Below are 24,550 nucleotides of genomic sequence, written 5' to 3'. Positions count from 1 at the left end.
CTGTGTAACCCCTGTTAAAAGAAAATAACATTCAAATAAAAAGATAATTAGAAATAATTCCAAAACAGTTTGGACACATCTACTCATTCAAGGGTTTTTCTTTATTTTTACTATTTTCTACATTGTAGAATAATAGTGAAGACATCAGAACTATGAAATAACACATGTGGAATCATGTAGTAAGCAGAAAAGTGTAAAACAAATAAAAATATATTTTGTATTTGAGATTCTTCAAAGTAGCCACCCTTTGCCAATGTAGAAAATAGTAGAAATAAAGAAAATCCCTTGAATGAGTAGGTGTGTCCAAACTTTTGACTAGTACTGTACATTGAATATTCCAGTTCCCACGGTCTCTACCTGTGGTACAGGATGCCGTGCACTGTACTGGCACATCTATACAGGTCATGAGATATCTCAACGATTTACCATGTCTCAAGGATCTATGGTAGAATAGAATAGATACTTTATTGTCCAGACTTTATTTTTCTTTACTTCTGTCTGATATTCTGCCTCCAAGACCTGGTCTCAGAAATTCCAGCCCTAGAAACATGGTTCATGTGGTAGGCAACCCGTCTGCCTAAGGAAGACACAAACATTGTGCCCACAGTACAACTGAACTGTCAAGATGAAACCTTGTCTGGCTTATTCCACTGGGTGTCAGCACTGTCAAGGCAGATGGTAAAATCAAACGTTTACCTTAAACAATTACAGTACAACTACAATGTTTTTTAGGGTTTGGGGTGAATATCTTTTGAAAAAATAAATGGATCTTTTTTCTTTGAAATTGTTTCCCATGGTGGAAAAGTAAAGTCATTCCTACTTTTCAAGCAGTAAATTGTATTTGTTTTTTCTTAAATGGTTGAATTGCTAAATTCACAGTAATAGTAGCCGTACCATTCTATGAGCAGATATGATGACTTGTCATAAATTGTTAGTCTGTTTGAAATATTTGGGCCACAGAACTAGACATAATTTCTTCGATTTTTGTTTTCATTCTCCGCAGTAGAATAGTTGGTAGTATGTCAAAATAGAGTGTAGTATGTGAATGGGTTGCAATCCATTCTAAGAGGCGGGCTTTCTGATGTTGACACCTTTACTGGGTGTGTACCATAAAGGAGTGTACTCATTCAGTTTGTAAAAGCGACAGGTAGCCCGCATTATTCTCTGTCAAGAAGGGTTCCAGACATCTGGGATGGATTTGTTTAATTTTAGGTCGCTTGTCATTTTGCTGTCAGCAGCTGGTAAGATGAATGAATATATCAATTATTGTTAGCCCTACATGTAATAGTGAACCGAAGAAAAAAATGTTTGGAGATGTGTTGGGTGGGTTAGGTTTTGGAGGCGCAATCTGAAGGCGCATTGATGTGGTTCTAGTAGAACGCCTTTTCAGGCCAATATTATAGGCTACCATTACAAAAATGTATTCATAGTTTTTACTAGTGCATTGCATATAGCTTGCTTCCTTCTTGATGTATATCACACACTTATATGTTGAAGTGAACACCTGTATTCCAACCGGTTTCTCTCAGGATGCTGCAACGGGCAGAGCGTACTGCCCGCGGGCCCGTTGGAGGGAGTACAGGGAAAGAACGTCACGTTCAAAACCCTCATCATGCCCACAGATGTAGGCGACTTTATCACAGTATCTTGGAATTTCAACGGTGGTAGTGGACTTGTACCCGTTGTCACTTCTGCGCCCAAAGGAGAGACAGTTGGCGCTGGCTACGCAGGAAGAGTGTCACTGAATTCATCCACCGGTGTATTGAAGCTGGGACCCTTGACGGCGAAGGATAGCGGGGACTATGCGGTGACCATGGTCACAAGTGCTGCAGTACAGCGCACAGGTGTAACTGCGCTCAAAGTTCTAGGTGAGTAAGACGTCAATTGTGCATAAAAGACGTTAATTGAATGCGTAAATGTCCCGAAGTAGCCAACACATTTAGGCATATGTTTGCCAAAATCAACGTTTGTTATTTACAACCAACTGTTTTCGTCTACTCTATGTATTCCCAAGTAGGCCCTACTCCACAAATACCTTTTGATGTATAATTCCCTAATACTGATTCAAACTAGTTTTTTTTAAATAGGTCAAAGGCAAAAACGATCAAAGTGAGAAATAAACTGAAAAGGTGCTTCGAAGCCTATATGTTCAGGGCTTTGAATTATATCCATCTTTAGGGTGTGGCCCTGTTGCTTGGAAAACGAACATTCTAACCTACCAGCATGCTCTAGAAATATGGGATGGAGTTATGTCACTGGCGTTATACTGTATCGCTACAGACCTAGGCCTGTCTTTAGCAATGTGTGTGTCTGTGATGGCACAAGGCATTTCATGGATTAATGCTTATCCATGCCAATATCCCAAATTAGTTTTGCCATATCTCAGCTAGACACCTACACCGCACTGCCTTCAGAAAGTATTCAAACTCCTTGACTTTTTCCACATTTTGTTGTGTTACAGCCTGAATATTTTTTCTCTCTCACCCATCTACACACAATACCCCATAATGACAAAGTGAATATCTACATTTATATTAGTATTCCCACCCTTGAGTCAATACTTTGTAGAAGCACCTTTGGCAGCTACTGTATTACAGCTGTGAGTCTTTCTGGGTAAGTCTCTAAGAGATTTCCACACCTGGATTGTACAATAGTTGCCCATTATTCTTTTCAAAATTCTTCAAGCTCTGTCAAATTGGTCGTTGATTATTTCTAGACAACCTTTTCCAGGTCTTGCCATAGATTTTCCAGTAGATTTAAGTCAAAACTGTAACTCGGCCACTCAGAAACATTCACTGTTTTCTTGGTTAGCAACTCCAGTGTAGATTTGGCCTTGTGTTTTAGGTTACTGTCCTGCTGAAAGTTGAATTAATCTCCCAGTGTCTGGTGGAAAGCAGACTGAACCAGGTTGTTAACCATACAAAATCTATCATATCATACTGATTTGAGTGTCACAGGTGTACGTTTATTATATTACGTCTAGTCTATGAGACCAGGCATTACACTGATTTAAAAAAAACTCTGTCGACTTCCTCTGTGACAACAACCCCCCGGAAAAAAAATTAAAATAGGGGTATGATTGTAGAGAATCAAAGGACCATGAATGTAGTAAGAAACCTTAGGTGCTGGCTTAAGGCCGTGTAGCAACCACTACAGCATGTCTGGTCAGAACAAGGATGAGGCGGATGTCCAGGTTAAGAAGGGTTTCATGGCAAAAGATAGCCACATTCACACCGGTGTCACACACAGCTGACCACTCATGGTTCAGATAACTGAGAATCATGTCCACTGAGAACTGACCTTAACTATGGTTCTGAAAGGAAAGAGGAGAAAGAAAACATAGGCTATAGCACTGCTATAAATAAAGGTTAAATAAATCAAACTAAAATATATATGAATAATATGAATGACATGGCTGTATAAACTAGCGCAGGTTAAGTATAAAACAGGAAAGGCTATACACTACAGCAGCATTTAACATTTGTATTAGTATTTATTTTTCGCATACTGGTTTGTAATTAAGGCACATGAAAGTTCACATGTTACAGAAGGCATTTCTGCCTCCAACAAATGCATTTTTGATGCAAAAAAAACGTTTCTTTTTTTTATACTTTCAAATGCTTCTCCTTTAAAGTAATAACGTCCGTCGTCCGCCAACCCATTTGCATGCTGCGTCACATATTCAAAGCTTGAAGGATGGCAGTGACGAGTCAGAACTAGGGAAATAGTTTACAAGTAAACTGGACTTTCAGGTTTATGGCAAAGTGTAAAACCAGTAAGAGGTCATATACCATTTTGTTAGGTCAGATTAGAATGACCCCTGTGTATTTTTGGCCAGATAAACTGAAATGTATTTTATGACATCACAGCCATTGAATGATCACTTGTTCAGTTCACAACATGTTCAGAAAGCCTTTGCTGCCAACCTGTTGTTTACTTTTCATTAGTTTAATGCTTTCGCTCCCTTCCCCCTTAGCTTTAGAGTACAGCTTCATTAATATGTCACTCTCCCCTCCCTCTGCCTGAAAACTCAAGCACTGATAACAATTACCCTGACACCCCATGCCGTCTTTGCCATCACCTCTTCCTCCCATTCACCCTCCTCTACCTCCTCCCTCCCCGCTTCAGAACCGGTCACTGTCGTGACCATCAATTCCAACCTGAATGAAGCGGTTGAGTTCAACAGCACTGTGGTCTTGACCTGTTCGGCCAAAGGCTCCTTCCTCACGTACAAGTGGCACAACGGCACCGCCCTGCTGGTGGCTGACGGGAATCATGTGACTTTGAGTGCAAACGCAACAGTGCTGACCGTGGCTGGAGTGTTCAGGAAGGATCTGGTCGGACCCATCTACTGCACAGCCTCCAACAAATTAGAGAGCGATACCAGTGCTCCCTTCAACCTCACTGTCAGCTGTAAGTACCTATGTTCTTATAGCCTGGTCTCGCATCTGTTTGAGCTGTCCTACTCCTATGGTCATTGTTAGAAAGACAGCACAAACAGATCTGAGACCAGGCTAATATTCTTATCCATTGATTCCGCTCACGTCTCTGCAAGGCTATCTGAAAGGTTCAGGTGGCGTCTAGTTTAGAGTCTTAGGAGGCTTTGTGTGACTTGGGACACTCCCCGTAGGGGTTTCTACACCCAACTCTCCTGTTTACACCCTGCCTGTGGTCCGACGGTTATGCTGATTTACCCTTTTCAAGAGAGTTGAAATCACGGCAACATTTTCTTTGTCAATTTTATCAACATGTAGATATGATATTGAGCAGTAGATCAATTCGTTTGTGTGACGGCTTTAGAATAAGTCACGCCAGCCATTTGCTATATTGTAACAGGTAGAGGCTGCTGATCTAAATCAGCCAGCCAGCTCAGGGTAGTACAATGCAGGTGACAGGAAAATGCAGGTCAGATAAGATCCACATTTCATCAAAGCCCATCTGTGTAGAGCACCTGGGAGGGGATAGGCCAGGGCATGGCTTGTTTTCGTTAAGATTTTAATGAGCTGCTACATTGTGGTTTGCAGCCTTACTCCTAAGCCTACATTTAAAAAAAAAATCTGGACCTAACTCCAATATACCTAACTCACATATATTTGCAGATGGGCCAGAAAACATCGCCATGACTGTCACCCCCACGACTGAGGTCCAAAAGAAGGGTTCCAACATTACATTGACCTGCTCAGCCCAGTCTAGCCCTGCGGCTGTGATTCAGTGGATCCACAATGGAGTCCCGCTCAATGTGATGGGCCCCAAGCTGGTACTGGCCAACATTGTCGAGGCACAGAGTGGAAACTACTCCTGCATGGCCAGCAATGCCAAAACCTTGCGATACCTGGAATCCACCACAGCCAAGTTCACTGTAGTAGGTGAGTAGAAGAACCACAAGAGCCAATGGGAAATCAAGGTTTTGTACATGGATAGGAAGGGTGCTTTAGCAAATACAAAGGGGAACCATGGACAGTATACTGGTAAAGACCTAGAGAGTCAAATCTTAGTCTAATGGAAAGCAAAGTAGGGAAACTGGTTGTTGCATTCAGTTGAGCTACAGTATTCTTCTGAGGTTCTTGTCAGTAACATATTTTTCAGATGTTACACTCATTTGATTTTATTAGACTTATAGACTGACTTGATCTTGTTTAACTAATTACAAGGAAGTTGTTATTAGTTGTTATTACCCGTTCTCCAGTTAACGGTGAATATTTAATTGAAAAGGTTTGTTACAGCCAAATCGACACTTTTAAAACAGTTTCTGTATCTGTAAGATAAAGAATGTCATTAGTCCTCCAGCCCTGCCTCAAAGAGATGGTATCATCCTTATTAAGCTAATACCATGAACAGACAGACTGAAACCTGTTTCTTGGCTTCGCACCCAGAAGGCATAACACCGAACACTGAATGGATTCCATATGATTTTTAAGCCTACGGTACAAGTTTCAAACCCAGTGACCTCGTATCATGGCAACTTTGTACGTTCCCTTGTAGGTTTTTAAAGCTTGTGAAGTATGTGCTGCATACCATACAGTACAAAGAGAACATGGCCCTCGGTGTGTACTGAAACTGTTTACAACGGGAGACAGACAGTCTACCATGTTGTGAGTGACTAAAACCTGCTCGGTTGGGGGGGGGGGGTCTTTCAAAATGCCTGGAGTCTTTGAGCCGTGTGTTGTTGTTTTTTCAAAGGAAGAGAGATTGTGGGATGTGGGGGGGGGCTGATTGCTTGCTCATTAGCAGTCGTTTCAGTCGTTCTATGAATGCTCCCCTCAACTTGGTAAACAGTAGTGACCTCAAGTCCAGTTATTCCGTCATGAATCATAGTGACACATTTTACTTGTAATGACTGACCAAAGCTGAGGAAATAAGAATTTGCCTCTGAAAATGTTTGCCTTCAAAGCCTAGCACGTATTGGCCAATACGTATTGATTAGGCAGTTATGAGTCACCATTGAGGGCCATGAACTTTGTGTTTAAAATATACTGCTCAAAAAAATAAAGGGAACACTTAAACAACACATCCTAGATCTGAATAAAAGAAATAATCTTATTAAAAACTTTTTTCATTACATAGTTGAATGTGCTGACAACAAAATCACACAAAAATAATCAATGGAAATCCAATTTATCAACCCATGGAGGTCTGGATTTGGAGTCACACTCAAAATTAAAGTGGAAAACCACACTACAGGCTGATCCAACTTTGATGTAATGTCCTTAAAACAAGTCAAAATGAGGCTCAGTTGTGTGTGTGTGTGGCCTCCACGTGCCTGTATGACCTCCCTACAACGCCTGGGCATGCTCCCGATGAGGTGGCGGATGGTCTCCTGAGGGATCTCCTCCCAGACCTGGACTAAAGCATCCGCCAACTCCTGGACAGTCTGTGGTGCAACGTGACGTTGGTGGATGGAGCGAGACATGATGTCCCAGATGTGCTCAATTGGATTCAGGTCTGGGGAAGGGGCGGGCCTGTCCATAGCATCAATGCCTTCCTCTTGCAGGAACTGCTGACACACTCCAGCCACATGAGGTCTAGCATTGTCTTGCATTAGGAGGAACCCAGGGCCAACCGCACCAGCATATGGTCTCACAAGGGGTCTGAGGATCTCATCTCGGTACCTAATGGCAGTCAGGCTACCTCTGGCGAGCACATCGGGGGCTGTGCGGCCCCCCAAAGAAATGCCACCCCACACCATGACTGACCCACCGCCAAACCGGTCATGCTGGAGGATGTTGCAGGCAGCAGAACGTTCTCCGCGGCGTCTCCAGACTCTGTCACGTCTGTCACGTGCTCAGTGTGAACCTGCTTTCATCTGTGAAGAGCACAGGGCGCCAGTGGCGAATTTGCCAATCTTGGTGTTCTCTGGCAAATGCCAAACGTTCTGCACGGTGTTGGGCTGTAAGCACAACCCCCACCTGTGGACGTCGAGCCCTCATACCACCCTCATGGACTCTGTTTCTGACCGTTTGAGCAGACACATGCACATTTGTGGCCTGCTGGAGGTCATTTTGCAGGGCTCTGGCATTGCTTCTCCTGCTCCTCCTTGCACAAAGGTGGAGGTAGCGGTCCTGCTGCTGGGTTGTTGGCCTCCTCCACGTCTCCTGATGTACTGGCCTGTCTCCTGGTAGCGCCTCCATGCTCTGGACACTACGCTGACAGACACAGCAAACCTTCTTGCCACAGCTCGCATTGATGTGCCATCCTGGATGAGCTGCACTACCTGAGCCACTTGTGTGGGTTGTAGACTCCGTCTCATGCTACTACTAGAGTGAAAGCACCGCCAGCATTCAAAAGTTACCAAAACATCAGCCAGGAAGCATAGGAACTGAGAAGTGGTCTGTGGTCCCCACCTGCAGAACCACTCCTTTATTGGGAGTGTCTTGCTAATTGCCTATAATTTCCACCTGTTGTCTATTCCATTTGCACAACAGCATGTGACATTTATTGTCAATCAGTGTTGCTTCCTAAGTGGACAGTTTGATTTCACAGAAGTGTGATTGACTTGGAGTTACATTGTGTTGTTTAACTGTTCCCTTTATTTTTTTGGCATTCGTTTTCCATCACTTATTAGTCTGGAAAGAAGACGTCAAGATAAACAAGACAGTGGTTTCTCCTGTTCCACCTGTTCACCTGGTCCAAAACAAAAACACAAACTTGGCCTTAGTCTCACTTTCAAGTGGTCTAGCATGACAGTGAGCATGTTAATTGCATTATCTATTCATGTAGGTCATTTGGTTTTGCTTGGTTGACAAGTTTTTGGTACATCAGCCCATTCAAAGACTCATTGTAAAATAACATTTTATTTGATGTCACATTTTATGGAAACATGGCCTGGTATAAGCTGTACAGTGATATTGTATAGTAGCTATCCACAGACGTCAAATCAACGTCTATTCCATGTTGGTTCAACGTAATTTCCCTGACATGATGTGGAAACAACGTTGATTCAACCAGTGTGTGCCCAGTGTTCAGATGTAATGTCATTAAGGTATAATGAAAGTACAATGTCTTCCAATTTAGTAGGCATCATTAAATCCATCCAACTAAAATCAAATGAAGAGTTCATCAAGCTTCATGGGGTTCATCAAGCTTCATATATTCTAAATACTTTGTGGGTCTAGTACTCTGTAATTGTGAGTGAAACAAGCTGTCTCTCAGCGTTATCATCTGGTCCGCGTAAACCCTAACTCCATTTGTCCTCTGTGTTTGTAGAGGCCATATCCGGCACTAAGATCACAGGCCCCAATGGAACGCTCGTTGCAGGTAACAGCACGGCCACCCTGATCTGCCAGGCAAGTGCCGGCACCGCCGGCACCCGAGTGTGGCTGAAGAATGGCGTGGCTCTGTCTCCTAGCAACAGGGTCATGGTCTCGGCAGACAAGAGCTCGGTCACGATCAAGCCAGTGCAGAAGGAGGACAGTGGGGAGTACCAGTGCAAGCTGACCAATGCTGTGAACACAGACTCTGCCAGTCTCAAGATAGGGGTCAACTGTGAGTATTTGCCTCCTGACCTCTACACTGACCATTAACACCAACGAACAAAGTTAACTTTATATTTTGTTGTATATTCATAATGTTACAGTATCCAAAAAGAAAAGCGTTGTGTTTCACCCAAATCCACGATAAACTGTCTGAATGCTACAGTGTAGTATTATTGAGGTCGGAATGGCCAAATCCAGGTGAATTTCAGATATAAATTCTCCTTTCCTGTGTCTCAGTTGGTCCTGAAGCTGTGTCGGTGAAGGGGCATACTGCCGTAGAGGTGAAAGACCGTGTTATGCTGAAGTGTACCTCAGTCTCCCTCCCTGCTGCCACCTACACCTGGAAGTTCAACGGGACGCGGACCGACGTGATGACAGCCGAGTACATCATCGAAGCCGCTGTGTACAAGAACACTGGGATTTACACTTGTGAAGCCAGCAACGCCGTCACCGGGTTGAGCACTGCCGTTGCCCACAAGCTGTCCGTCAAAGGTTTGATAGTGGAGGCTATAAGAGTATTCCACCATTTTGCACCATGGTTCTTAGGATGTCTTCTCACCCTAACTTTTGTTGGGATATTCTACTCATAAATCATGTACGGTAGCACTGTACACATTTATCTCAGATGAAGCTGTTGCATTACTTTGAGATGTTCTGATGATGATGATGATGATGAACGATAGATTGTTCTTGTGATTCCTCAGAGGAGGGAACACTGGATAATGGTCTGACGGGCGGGCAGATCACTGGGATCATCATCGGCGTGATTATCGCCCTAGGGGCCATCATCGGTGGAGTCCTCTACATGAGACGGAAAAAAAGACAGTGAGTTCTCTTGGTTTTACCTTTGATCCACTTATGCTATTCCATAAAAGACAGTATGTCTTTGCAGACACAGCTGTTGCGTGTAATGACACCCAATTCTTCACCGTCTCTAAGTGCCCTTCCTGTGAATCTCCAGTCCTCGCTTCATTCCTCTCATTCTTTGGCATCCTAGAACTTGTACACCCGGTTCTTACCAAGTATCTTCACTTTGTTCGTAGCAGTCATATTCTCTGCACTTCCAAAGCCCTATTTTAGCAAACTCTTTGTAGCTTTTCATTTGCCTCAACACAGATAAAGATAGTGATTTTTTGGGGATTTACAGCAAGGTTTCATATGGAACTCCAAAGTGTAATTTCTGATCAATCGTCTCACCAAAGTGAAAGTGATGCAAACGACCACATCCTCTGAGTTACCTGCCAGTGGGTTCAGGAATCGTTATCTTAAAGCAAAGAACAAACAGTTTAGTCAAGGCAGACACAGGCTGACACGCCTCGCACATTCCGGCATTTGGCAACAGTAATCTATGATAACACCCCTTCTGAACAAACCAGAAAGGGAGAAATATACCACAGATGTCATTGCTCACAGTTTTGCGTCAAAACCCTTTTTCTCATTGGAACTCTGTTGTTGTAGTACACGTTCACATTCTCATTCCTCTCCCATTCCTCGCTAATAAGAGTGTTGTCAGGCAGAGCAGATAAAAAAGTTACCTGATGGGACAGAGATCACTGGAGGTCACGCGTACTGTACCTGCAGAGCACGGACTACAACCACCGCTCCAAGGTTCAGAGTTTGTCTCCCTGCTCCTCATTATCCTTATCTGACAAACTCAAAATTGATATTTGAGGCTATTGTTCCTTGACGGTGTTCGCACTCCTGGAGGTCTTAGACAGGAAACTGTCTGTATCCATTGACTAAGAATGTCAGGTTTGGATCATTGGCAGGCAATTATTGTAAGGTTGTCAATGGAAAAACCGGAACTCTGTAAGTGAAGATGAACTATTGGGATTGCTCACTTAATATTTCCCATTTACCTTGCCGATTTCCAGAGTGTGCCTGCAAATACATTCCTTGAAATAGTTTTTGTTTCATTAGTAGACGTCGTACAAAGTAGTATTAAGTATATCAGCTTTTTGTGTTTGTGACCAGTAGAAAATAAAGAATGGGGGTGTGCGTAAAGGTTCAAAACAAGGAAAGGGAAATAAAGTTACAGGGATTACTGATGCAAAGACCAACCGCCTTCATCCAGTCAGGAAGATGAGCCTCCAGATAACCAACCAGCATAACTCGCATTTCCCCCAAAGTGCAGACTTCCTACTGGATAACTAACAAGCTGATAAAAAGCAGAAGATACAACATTGTACTTGAGTTCCCTTTATTGTCATGTTTACAGCCGGTGAACAAGGGGAATGCAGTGTGCCGTTAAAAGTAGGCCTGGTTGGTTACGTTTAGACAACCCTGTGTGCATAGCTGGGTTCACACAGACGCACACCTGTTTTAGATGAGAGAGGGACTGGCAGGTTCAAAGCCCCAAACACCATACTGTTCCTGATTAGTGTGATAGGTGACTGGCAAATTGGTGCACAGCAGGCCAAGCCCCTATGTAAAATGGGGGGGGATTAGCGATTATAGGTGCCGATAGTGTAGGTTTCTGGAAAAGGGCACTGTCTTTATAGGGAACAGATTATTTTCTCCGGTAGAGGATATAAATAGATATATGTCTTGGGTGTACACTGAATTTGTTTAACCATGTTCTGATATACGTTGCTGGACACTTTTACAGAGTATCCAATGATTGATTAAATCAACTAAGATATGATTCCGTTGATATACCATGACATGTATACAGTAGATAACTGTGATACGTCACAGATAAACCACTGCCAAAGACCTGCATGTATTCATTCTGGTTCGCTCTCCTCATTCTGCCTGGCCTTGTCAGCCTGGATCAACGCTGTGGGTTTCAGTATTTCGAAAACACAGTCGGACCACATTCCAACACTCTCTCTAGCCTCACACTCAGGAGAGGAAGATTCCGTCTCAACAGGGGGGTCCGCCTCTTTTCGCCCCTCTCTGAATCACCTTAAGATAACAAGCTGTCGGGGCGTGGTGGCCCCGGGCAGTGGAACGGACACTTCCAGCCGAGCTTAAGCCCCTCTCCTCACTTCAGATTCAGAGTATTTAATAGTCACGTACAGTGTTGCAGGTGTGATTGTAGGGTACAGTGAAAATCTTAGTCTTAGAGCTCCAACATGCAGGACTAAGTGAAATAAAATAATGGAAAATGGTAATAAAAAACATTAGAAATAGAAATAGCGCTATATACATAATAACAACTGTGGCGGTGATAAATAAATAAATGTGGCTATTCAGGTGGCTATTCAGCTATTCAGCAGTCTGATGGTCTGAGTGATTGAAGCGGGGAGAACAGGGCGTGGCTTGGGAGGATGGGGACCCTGATGATATTCTTGGCCTTCCTGCATCACCTGGTGTTGTAGGTGTCCTGTAGGACAGAAGGTGTGCGTTCGGCTGCACGTATCACCCTCATAAGAGCCTTGCTGTCCGCAGCAGTGGAGTTGCCGTACCAGGCTGCGATGCAGCTCGACAGTATGCACTCAATGGCGCTCCTGTAGAACACTGTGAGGGCCCTCGAGGACAGGCCAAATTTCTTCAGCATCCAGAGGTTGAAGACTCATCACGTCGGTCAGCGCCCCATTGAACTTCCAGGTGTAGGTGGCAGCAGGGAGGGAGACTGAGGTACACTTCAGCGTGACACAGTCTTTCACCTCTACGGCACGATCCCCCTTCACAGGACCCAGTTGCATAGGGAGGAGTTCAGACCCAGGGCTGTGAGCTTTGTAATGAGCTTATAGGGCACAATGGTATTGAAGGCCGAGCTCTGGTCGATGAACAGCATCCTCACATATGTGACCAACCGGCTCAATCTTATGTAGCAAAATTTGAAATTGTGTTTTTTACATTAGATAAAAGTAGAGACTCAGAGTTACAAAATGGTATATCGTACACTGCAATTGAGGAACAATGGGAAAGTAATTCTGCTTTGAAAGTTGCTAAACTTGTAACCTCACTTTGGAGAAAATGGCCCTTGAATGTTTTGGTACACCTACTGGAGAGCTCTTCTTTGTCTACACCCATTCATTATCGTTCACACCCTCTTAAGCTTCAGCCCCACCCAGCTCTTTAAGGATTCACATGTGAGGCCATGTAGTAAACAACCAAAGATTTCAAGACTGAAGGCTGGTTTATACTACGGGTGTGTTCATAAATTCAATCTGGAGTACCAGAGCGTGCTCAGAGTGCGCTCTGGGCGTTCGTAAATTTGTCGCATTGTCCGTTCGTAAATTCCGAGCATTTTGCTCTCGGAGCGTTCAGAGCGCATACTGAACGCTCTGGCCTAGGAGTAGGGTTAATCTGAGCGTTCTGACCTAACAACAACAGTCAAGCACCCAAACTAACTGACTAACGTTGGCTAGCTTGTTAGCTACTTCCAGACACAAATGAGGGAACACCTCACTCTGACCATTTTACTCACACTAGCAGAGCTGGTTAGGCTGTTTTTATGTTGGTGACTGCAACTGTGCTTCTGGCAACAATTTAATTAAACTTTTTTTGCCAACGTTTCCTGACACCAGCCATGTTGAACAGGTGTTGAGTGTTCGTAAATTCGTCTGTTATTCTGCTCTCTGGCACGCTCAGACGAGTGCTCTGAAATCAGAGTAGATAGCCAGAGCGAATTTACCAGCTACGTCTATCGACAGTTGTTGCAGTGACATCATGAACATTCTATTGAAATGGTTACTTGCATAGTGGAGTCTTTTGTTTAGACATGTAGCTAGCTAGCTAAACAATGAACCATAATCCCAACTCATAACGTTACTACCCTGCATGAATCTGCAGGTAGCTAACCAACCAGGTTAGCTAGCTAGCTAACATGAGGCTATAACTACCAATGCAAATAGCTCTGAGATACGAATAATATTACTACACAGATCATACACGTAACATTTGGTCGCGAGCCAGCCAGCTAACGTTGACTAGCTAGCTAACAGTACACTTTAACTTGAAATGAAAACAACTTTCTGACAAAATTAGGAATGTGTAATATCTGAAAATGTAGCTAGTTTACTATTTTGCCTGTATACATGGATGGACGCTTCTCCCTCTCTGTCACGGATGCCATGGTTGCCCTTAGTTTGAAGATGTAATCCGGAGAGAGGTGTTTTATACAACAGCCTTCAGTGTGTTCTCTTTTCAACTCCGTCTGCATATTTGCAATCATACGCCAGAATTTTCTTCATCTCCTTAGCTACTGTATCATACTCTAATTCCACCATGCATTCCACTGATTTCAAAACTCGGTCCTCCAGAAAGTGGAGAGCAACACTTATGCAGTTCTACTACGTGATATCTTAAAAAAAAATCTGCATTAGAAAGGATTACCTACACATACTGACCAGCTCAAATAGACAGAAGCGTGCTACATGGCCAATCTGAACTCATCTCTCGACATGTTCAGCCCACCCATTATCTCAGCCAATCATGGCTAGCGGGAAGGTTCCTGTCTTTTTCTGTGGCTAAACCAACTAGGTTCGTAATTTAAATTTTTTATTCATATTTACAGATTGCATATACATTTGTTATTAAGGCACATGAATGTTCACATGTCCAGAAGTCACTTTTGCTGAAAAAAACGCATTTTGATAAAAAAAAAAAAGTTAACTACGTTCAAATGGCTTTCCTGTGGAGTAGTGACGCGCGACATACGCCTAGTTTCCTGAAATGAGTCACATTTGCATTCCTTTTGTCCAGGTGGGTAAGGGCAGTGTGCAGTGCAATAGCGATTACATTGTCCGTGGATCTGTCAGGGCGGTAGGCTAATTGGAGTGGGACGAATGTGTCGGGGAAGGAGGAGGTGATATGGTATTTGACTAGCCTCTCAAAGCACTTCATGATGACAGAAGTGAGTGCTACTGGTCAGTAGTCATTCCGCTCAGTTACTCTCCCTTTCTTGGGCACAGGATGAGAGTGGACATCTCGAGGGCAGGTGGGTATAGAGGCCTGAGCTAGGGAGCGATGGAAAATGTCAGAGAACACAACAGCCAGCTGGTCTGCACATGCTCTGAGGGCACTGCTAGAGATGCCGTCTGGGCCAGCAGCCTTGCAAGGGTTAACACGCTTGAATGACTTACTTGAATGGCAGCTCAGGATCATTGTGCTCGTATCTTGAGAAAAAGGTGTTTAGCTCGGGTGGCGTTGGTGACCGTGATGTGGCTGGCTTTCTTTTTGTAGTCCATGATCGTTAGGAGCCCCAGCCACATACGCCTTGTGTCCCGACCTGCTGAATTTCTCCTCCTCTTTGTCCCTATACTTGTGTTTCGCCATCTTGATCAATCTGCGTAAGTAATATTTGTACTGTTTAACCAAACTATTGTCCGCGGTCACCTTGCTCTGTTAATAAGCAGCATCTCTCTCTTCAGATTTCAGGTACGTTTTGATAGACTAGAGAGGTGGACAGAGATTGAGTCAGTGGAGTTATGATTAGATAAAGAGAAGTTATGCTCTTCTTTATTGCCATCACTTGGATTTTCCCCCTTACCATGGTAGTCACTGGTGATAGGGGAGAGGCTGAGTTGAGAGCATGGTTGGAATGTCACCGTCGTGTCTGCACAGGTCTCTCGCTCTCTTCTTTTTGTCCATCTCCCTCTTCTTCTCGCCTCTTCTGTCTGTTACTGTCTTTCACTCTTTCAAACATTCTTACTCTACATTCCTCTCTTCCACTTGGTTCCATCTGTCCTCGCTTACCTTCCGCTATGACTTAAAGTTTCCTCGACACGGTTTGTCCTGAGGGACATTCCTTACGGAAGTACTCATATTTTCTGGAGACATGCCGTAATTCAGCCATAGTAGACAGGCATACCTGCAGGATCAAAGTGAAACTTCCAAGTACTCATTGTTGATATTGTAGTTATTGAGTCATCCTCTTCCTGTGTTTGTCCCCATTGTTATGTCTACTGTTCTTATCAATGGCACAAAACTAGGCTAGATGCTTTCTGAGATGAGATCACAGCATTACAAAGGTTACAGTACCTACCAACACTGCTCGTATTTGTCAGGGCATTATGGTTTGTTCATTAACCATTTCAACTCATAGGAATTGGCCTATATGGATAGGGCTAAATATAAATGTTTTTCCAGAAGAAATATGAAAACCAAATGTATAACCATGGTAGCAATTCAAAGGAAACAGTTTGGAAATTTGGGGGAAATTCTTAGACTAAAGGCGAGGACAAAACAGTTAATCTGACACTAGACTGAATCTTAACATTATTGTATGTGAATTTTACATTTGCTGTACTTTTTTTGCCGCATTTGTTGATAACGAAATCGTAAAATACTCTGGATACATTCAGTAACATGATAAGGATATTTAAATTTGGGGTAGGTACAACATAAGACAAGAAATTAGAAGGGTTTGAGTGAGAGGTCTAACTGGAGTCTCCAAGTGGTCACACACCTCTACAGTGTCCACAGTTCCTAAGCAATTTCAATGCAATTTTATGACTCAAAGAAGAGTCTTCAACAATAAGGTGCTATTTCAAGCTCTCCTAGCTGTGTTGTCGAGGAACTACAGCAAGCAGACTTGTAGTTGTTCAGAACAACCCAGGGTATGACGCCACGTCATCTTGTAACTGAACATCACGCATAGTGATCATAAACGTTGACAATGTACTCTATATGACATGAGTTTTATGATATGGAAATGTGAAGTGTATGGCTTGCTTGTATGACATAAAAGCGATATTTATTATAATCCTCAACGTCTCGTCTTTCAAAATACTTTGAGTCCTCTTTATTTACTGCATTTCCCTCACTCAGACAACAAAACATTTGCTCAAATTGCCTAGTTACAGGGAGGGATGGGGCCAAGATCTTGTCACTCAGTGTGCTCAAGTTCAGAACCGCTTTCAGTCAAAACCCATACCGTGCTGTGAAGCAGAGACCTTGAGCTCTGACGTCATGTACACTCAGTTGGCAGTTTATTAGGTACACTACCCCGTTCACGTGGCCATGGCTTGCTATATAAAGCAGGCAGACGGGCATCGAGGCATTCAGTTACTGTCGGATTGAACATTAGAATGGGCAAAACGAGTGACCTAAGTGACTGTGAGCATGGTATTATCGTCGGTGCCAGACGCGCCGATTCCAGTATCTCAGAAACGGCCGGCCTTCTGAGCTTTTCATACACGACAGTGTCTAGGGTTTACCGAAGATGGTGTGACTATCAAATAACATCCAGTCAGCGGCAGTCCTGTGGGCCGAAAAGGCTAGTTGATGAGGGGTCGAAGGAAAATGTCAAGAAACGTGCAAGCTAATGTAACAGTGTAGGTTCCGTCCCTCTCTTCGCCCCAATCTGGGCTCGAACCAGGGACCCTTGCACACATCAACAACTGACACCCACGAAGCATCGTTACCCATCGCATCACAAAAGCCGCGGCCCTTGCAACGCAAGGGGAACAACCACTTCAGGTCTCAGAGCGAGTGACGTCACTGATTGAAACGCTATTAGCGCGCACCACCGCTAACTAACTAGCCATTTCACATCGGGTACACTAACAGGCGGGCCACAAACAGTGGTGTGGCACAGTACAACAGTTGTGTGTAGAACGGCATCCCAGAACGCACAACTCGATCCTTGTCACAGATGGGCTACTGCAGCAGACGACCACACTGGGTTCCACTCATATCAGCTAAAAACGAGAAGCAGCGGCTCCAGTGGGCACGCAATCACCAACACTGGACAATTGAGGAGTGGAAAAACGTTGCCTGTTCTGACGAATCCCGGTTCATCTTGCTGATGGCAGAGTCAGGATTTGCCGTAAGCAGCATGAGTCCATGGCCCCATCCTGCCTGGTGACAATGGTACAGGATGGTGGTGGTGCTGTAATGGTGTGTGGAATGTTTTCCTGGCACACGTTTGATCCCTTGATACCAGTTGAGCAATGTTTCCATGCCTGAATAATTTAGGCTGTTCTGGAGGCAAAGGGGTGTCTGACCTGGTCCTTGATGTACGTAATAAACTGGCCACTGAGTGTATAGCATGTTACTGTAAAGCCACTGCGTTACAATTTAGGCGCTTATCAATGTCCAAATCTGCCCATTTCAACCTGTATATGGCTACAAGAGTAAAGAGCAACCTATGGGGTTTCCATCAAAGAAATTAGGAGACACAATTATTTTTAATAGCTGCCTGCTTTATATTTGTTGCTGTCATGAACTAAAATCAAGTCATTCAGGTTGTCAAAGCGAAGTTACCATCCCCACAACGAGGCGTCTTGTTTTCTCAAATCCCTTCAAAGCGAGGTCATCATTACACTAATCGCCACTCTTTTCTTTTATGTTCTGTTTCAGGGTCGAGTCGCCATACTAGAAGAGTGCCCCGAGGAAAGCTGGTAAGCCGCTCTTTGATAACTCTATATTATCCTGAAGTTGGTTCCCTTGTCAGGCAACGCAGGCTAGCATTACCCTCTGTTGTAACAACAGTTATCAAGTCTCCACTGACCTGGGACAAGCATTTCCTTGTTGAGGACATTTTTATTGCATTGCGTTTGAGGCTATAGCTACTGTTCTGTGGTGCCGCTCCGTATCACACACATTTTACCTGAAAGGCCTTTCAGATAAGAATGTTGACTTTATACGTAGGGAGTAGGCATTAAGTCCGAGTCTGGCATAGCTACAGTAAATCAGTGTATCCATCTTTCATCTGAATGAACAAGTAAGGCAAAGGTCCTCATTGCTGTTATTATTTGATTTTGGCCTATTAGCATTTTGGGGAGTTGAAGTAGAACAAAAGCCAGTAGATACTGTATAGCCTAACTATTGCCAATGTTCACCTTAGAGGACTTTCAGAAGAGGGATGGTGAAAACAAGATATTCAACTTCAGAACTTGTTCTTGTGGTTGTAAGTAGCACTCAGTGGTAAGCTATGAGTTTCTTCTTCCCCACAGGAGCTATCAGCCCAAAGAATCAGCCAATTATTCCCCTCAAGATCAATCTCTGCAGTCGGGAAGACCACTCAGGTGGAAACCTCCCCCAGGTCTGTCCAGCCGTACAAGCTATTCATCACAAAGTCCATATAACCCCAGGGGTCACAACATCACCCCGTCCCTAACACTCACACATCAGAAGCCATGGTCATCTCCTTTGAAAATGGTGATGTCCTTGGGCTTGGATTGGACCAGAAAGCTCCGACACACCTATCCCATCTAACATCTATCTGTCTGTATGGACTTATTTTCCTTCACACACCTTCCCTCCTCTCCATCCATCCCATTGGCTAAGGTAAACAGCTTCCAACAGTCCCTGGGATGCTGACTCTTCCGTCTTTTGCAAAACAGAGGAATGTCATTGCTTACATCAATTTCTCCACACATTCCCTGGGAAATGAATCGCATCATAGACTTGAGCGATGGTGAGAAACTGGAGGAGGATTTAGTGGTGTAATACACTAGAGTCCCACGGGACTGTAGGGCTTAGTCACTTGGTCACTCCTCACTGAGTACACTCATCAAGGCGAATGGGCAAGTATCGTCTGAATCTTTCAAACACCTGACGGACACAGGTTCGTATATCTGACGTTATCACAGACAGGTGTCTGCTTGATCCCAAGGATTGCTTTTTTTCCCTTTTTCTTTTCTGTCGTTACCTCTACAAGATCTGCTCGTAAGAACTTAATGTGAAGACAGCAATGACAAGATCCAACACACAGCAAATATTCAGGGGAGAAGAAAAAAAAGGTAGGAATGTTTTTGTGGGCAAAGACATTCTTTGGTTTTGGAGGGAAAATGTGTGTGCTTCAGGGCTGTACTAATGAGTTCTGCTATTTGCTATATTCCACTTTTCAAATGTTTTAATAATTTGGCCTTTTTTTTGTAGTTTAAACCAAAAAAAGACAAAACTGTGTTTTTAGAAACGTGAATGAACAAGTGACATTTTATGTTAACTGTAACACCACCCCTTTTTACCTGCTTCTTAGTTTTGTTTTTGTCACTAGTATTTATTTTTTGTATGTGACAACCGGTCATACACACCTTCAATTAGAACACACAGAACTATGGGTTAAGAGTTCTTTATCTTTTAAGTTTTCTCCCACCATTTAAAGTCAATGGGGGGTTTTGTGTTGCATGAACAGTACAGGGCAGGTACTCTGGTAGGCCTGGTAATGTTAATGTCACTTGGCTGTGGAAGGTGTTTACTCTTGTGGTTTGACCTATTCTGTTAAAACATGTAATTACATAAAGCATTCCGTATATTCAAACAGAAAGACACACACATAAAGACAGATACACAGACACCAGAACGTGAACACAGTAACCAAATACACTGAACAAATATTTAAACGCAACATGTAAAGTGTTGGTCCCATGATTCATTAACTGAAAAAAATATCCCAGAAATGTTCATTACACACAAAAAGCTTGTTTCTCTCAAATTTTGTGCACAAATTTGTTAACATCCCTGTTAGTGAGAATTTTATCCGTTGTCAAGATAATCCATCCACCTGATAGGTGTGGCATATCAGGAAGCTGATCGAACAGCATGATCATTACACAGGTGCATCTTGTGCTGGGGACAATAAAAGGCCACTCTAAAATGTGCAGTTTTGTCACACAACCCAATGCCACAGATGTCTCAACTTTTTAGGGAGCATGCAATTGTCATGCTGACTGCAGGAATGCCCACCGAAACTGTTGTCAGAGAATTGAATAAGCCGCCTCCAACGTCGTTTTAGAGAATTCGGCAGTAACTCATTCCGATTGGCTGGGCCTGGCTCCCCAGTGTGTGGGCCTATGTCATGTGGCTGCACCCATGCCCAGTCATGTGAAATCCCTATATTAGGGCCTAATGAATTTATTTTAATTGACTTTTTTCCTTATATGAACAGTAACTCAGTAAAATCTTAGAAATTGTTGCATGTTGCGTTTATAGTTTTGTTCAGCATAGGTACACTGGTCCAAATTGGTCCTGCCACTGCGTGTAATAGTCATTAGTTTTCATAGAGATCTAAGTAAGAAACTTGATTGGCTGAGGAAGAATGAGATTGTTCCGTTTTGGTCTCGTCTGTCTAGTTCTTGAAGATAAACAGGGAGAAATGGACACCTTTACCTGGACAGTGTTTTAGTGTAACTGAGCATTCTTATTAAAGTGATAGACCAGCTCTGATGAAAAATGGAACAGCAATAAACTGCTCCCTTTGTAAATATGATTTACTTTATGTAAATGTATACTGTAATAAACATTGTATTTTTTAGGCTTGACGTTCTGTCATCTATTTGGGGTTTCTTGCTTTATCTTAATTTGAATATTTCTCAGGTTGTTTACAGAAAGGCGTATTATTCTTTAACGACTGACCAGCCTATATTCATAAATCATTTTCTCGTTGTATAGACACGCCTCTGAGATGTTTTATTTATTCTTCTGTCCTTACTGCGATTTGCATTTGTTACAGTCTTGTTTCTTTTCAAATGGAACTTTCCTACCTATGTCTAGCTAGCCAACCCCAGTCTCTGTGTTTCCAAACAGCCAATCACACCTCTCTCTCTTTCTCTCTCTCGTTCCTGGGATTTTGAATGACAGAACATAAAGGCGGTCTTGCTGCAGTTGGTGTGTGTGTATGCAATGGTGCTCTCCTCTCCTGCCACACCAGTCCCCCTGTTTCTTCACAGATATGCCTCAGAAAGAAAGAAAGAACTAAATGATGTAAAAACCTGCTTTAACAAGAGAATCCCTGCAGAGGGCATGTTGTGTGCTCAGGGTGGGAAACCGACACCCTGAGCTCAGGTGTGGGTTAATTAAAGCATCCGTATTTTATCTGAACCATAATAGACTGGATTTGAAACCACACATTTACATTCGAACTGGATTTGATCCTCTTGCAGACACATTCATATGAAATGAGCTAACCTGTCTAGAGTAATTGGAAACGGAATAGGAATGCACGGTTGGATGGACAGACACTACAAGGTCCAGGATGCTCTTGGTGGTGACTAGTCTAGCAGGTTCATTTGCCTTGAGTCAACAATCTTTTTTTTACTTTTGGTCTGGTTGGGTGTTAAAACAATGGGACAACTGTGTATCACTGTACTTGAATGTAAACCAAAACTCAATAAAATGCAAGTGTACAAAAATATCTCTGGATCCCTTTTAAAACTGTCTTTATGTCTTATAAGATTACACCACATCTAGGAGCTCTAGCTTTTTTGTTGCCAGTGTATTAGGTTTCTTGTGCGCAAAGTGTTCTGCATTAAATCAAATATACAGAATGTGAAGTGTTTTCGAGCAATTATCTTGAAAATGAAAGCCAAGAGGAGTTTGTATAATTCTTTAATAACTTGATTGTAACATGTTTGTTGTGGCCATGCAGGTTTGGAGGCTGTTGGATATAGGCTACCTCTACCTGACTTTCACTAACCCTGTCACTGTCAGGAAGTTGTGCCTGCCAAGGACATTAGTTCATTAAAGAAAAAGTCTGCTTGGCAGATCGAGTGAGTGTCTCTCATCTCACCCATGAACAGTGTAGTCTAAAGAATAGTCCCCAGTCACAAATGATGACTTTCAGGTTTTGCTCATCTGTCACGGGGACAGTACCCAGAGCTCTTGTACAAGGCAGCGCAGCCTTGAGAGAGGAGAGGGGAGGCGGTTTCAGTGCTGTGACTATGACTCACCAACCTGGCTTTTTGCAGATCAGGGCTGTCATTACCCTACTCTGTAATCACACTCACACCGGCCAATGTGTCTCCGTTTTTTTATTGTTGTAGTAGACAGATTAAAATGGCTGTAACTTGTTGGTACAAGTCCAGATGTATGGAACTTCAAACTGTTCCTTTTTTAATTTTTTATGTGTAAATAACTAGTGGTAAATTATATTTTGTGATGTGTGAGTCATGACCTTTAACTGTATGTGCATATCTGTCTTAGCTATGAGTGCAAATTCATGTTCCCAAGTTTACTTTCTTTTTTCTTTTTGGGGGGAGGTGTCCATCCAGCTCTCTCAATCCTCTACCGTTGCATTTACACACTTATTCTCAACATACAGACAGATATTATTTCCTAGATATTAAAACATGGTGTCAATTACTTCTTTACCGTCTTGCTCACAGACCTGAAACGTAACCAAACAGGTAGCATCTTCTAGATCAGAGTACCTTGGAGTGAATCCCCCTCCGCGTGCAAGGCCCAGGTGTCAATGTTGTCGTATGATGAAGCGGACCAAAGTGCAGCATGATTATCGTTCCACATATTTATTGAACTGTGAAACTATGCAATACATACAAAATAAACTGAATAAACAAAAACAACAAACCTTGACGAAGCGTTAACATACACATACTCAAAAACAATCTCCCACAAACCCAGGTGGGGAAAACACCTACTTAAGTATGATCTCCAATTAGAGACAACGATGACCAGCTGCCTCTAATTGGAGATCATCCCAAACAAAAACCCAACATCGAAATACAAAACTAGAACATAACAACATAGAAAATCTAAACTAGAAAACCCCCCCTGTCACACCCTGACCCACTCTACCATAGAAAATAACAGCTTTCTATGGTCAGGACGTGACACCTGGGGCCTCATTTAAACCGTGCATACAAACTAGATCCCAAAACATGCATGCACCAGTTTTCACGCAAAAGTTGGCATTCACAAAAACTGAACTTGATGTTAAAATGTAATCATGTTCCTGCAAATGTGAGACCATGCGTACTCACAGTTTCTAGTGGTTAAAGTGTTGCATTACAAGCAGGCAAGTAGATTAGTGTTTTGTGCAAATGGGGGACATGATGGACAGGCTTATTCATAACGATAAACAGGTTAATAACAAGATGCAATCCTTTGCCGTTAGTGAGAAGAGTGAAAATCAATTTTGTTTATCTTTGCATTTTAAAATAATTCGAAATAGGCGTCTATTTCCTAGGCTATTATTTATTAGATTTCCATGATCATTGCATAATAAATTCCTCACCTTCTCTGTCATGGTTTCGTACTCACGGGGTAGTACAGGCCTACAACAAGGATACCATTCGTCCCATCTCTCGTTTAATTGGACCCACTTCGCAGTAGTAACGGCTCCAGAGACGTGCTCTGACCACCAACTGTCTGTCATATGCGCGCAGGAAAATAGATCATGAGCATAGAGAAGAAAAATACATGAATGCAATTAATTAATTATTGAATCAATCAATCAAATTTATTGGTAGCCTAGTGGTTCGAGCGTTGGGCCAGTAACCGAAAGTTTGCTGGATCGAATCCCAGAGCTGACAAGGTAAAAATCTGTCGTTCCCCAGGCGCCGAAGATGTGAATTCCGATTAAGGCAGTCCCCTGCACCTCTGTGATTCAGAGGGGTTGGGTTAAATGCGTAAGACACATTTCAGTTGAATACATTCAGTTAGACAACTGACTAGGTAACCCCCTTTCCTTTATTTATTTATAAAGCCCTTCTTACATCAGCCGATGTCACAAAGTTCTGTACAGAAACCCAGCCTAAAACCCCAAACAGCAAGCAATGCAGATGTAGAAGCACGTTGGCTAGGACAAACTCCCTAGAAAGGTAGGAACCTAGGAATAAACCTAGAGAGGAACCAGGCTCTGAGGGGTGGCCAGTCGTCTTCTGGCTGTGCCGGGTGGAGATTAGTACATGGCCAAAATGTTCAAACGTTCATAGATGACC

At 43.0% G+C, this 24,550-nt stretch overlaps 1 protein-coding gene across 1 annotated transcript; it reads left to right on the top strand.

The window, feature by feature from the left end:
- Positions 1 to 1,105: 1,105 nt before the first annotated feature.
- LOC115173522 (carcinoembryonic antigen-related cell adhesion molecule 1) lies at positions 1,106 to 22,005 on the top strand. Its single transcript, XM_029731691.1, has 9 exons — positions 1,106 to 1,241; positions 1,530 to 1,868; positions 4,129 to 4,413; positions 5,100 to 5,366; positions 8,704 to 8,982; positions 9,210 to 9,464; positions 9,677 to 9,797; positions 18,228 to 18,268; positions 18,824 to 22,005. Exons 1-8 carry the CDS (start codon positions 1,193 to 1,195, stop codon positions 18,244 to 18,246), a joined length of 1,614 nt encoding a protein of 537 aa, XP_029587551.1. The 5' UTR covers positions 1,106 to 1,192; the 3' UTR covers positions 18,247 to 18,268; positions 18,824 to 22,005.
- The last annotated feature ends 2,545 nt before the right edge of the window (positions 22,006 to 24,550 follow it).

The sequence above is a fragment of the Salmo trutta genome, chromosome 34 (genome assembly GCF_901001165.1).
Source record: "Salmo trutta chromosome 34, fSalTru1.1, whole genome shotgun sequence".
NCBI lineage: Eukaryota > Metazoa > Chordata > Actinopteri > Salmoniformes > Salmonidae > Salmo > Salmo trutta.
The sequence above is the reverse complement of the archived record's forward strand: the minus strand, read 5'-3'. Positions and strand labels throughout refer to the sequence as shown.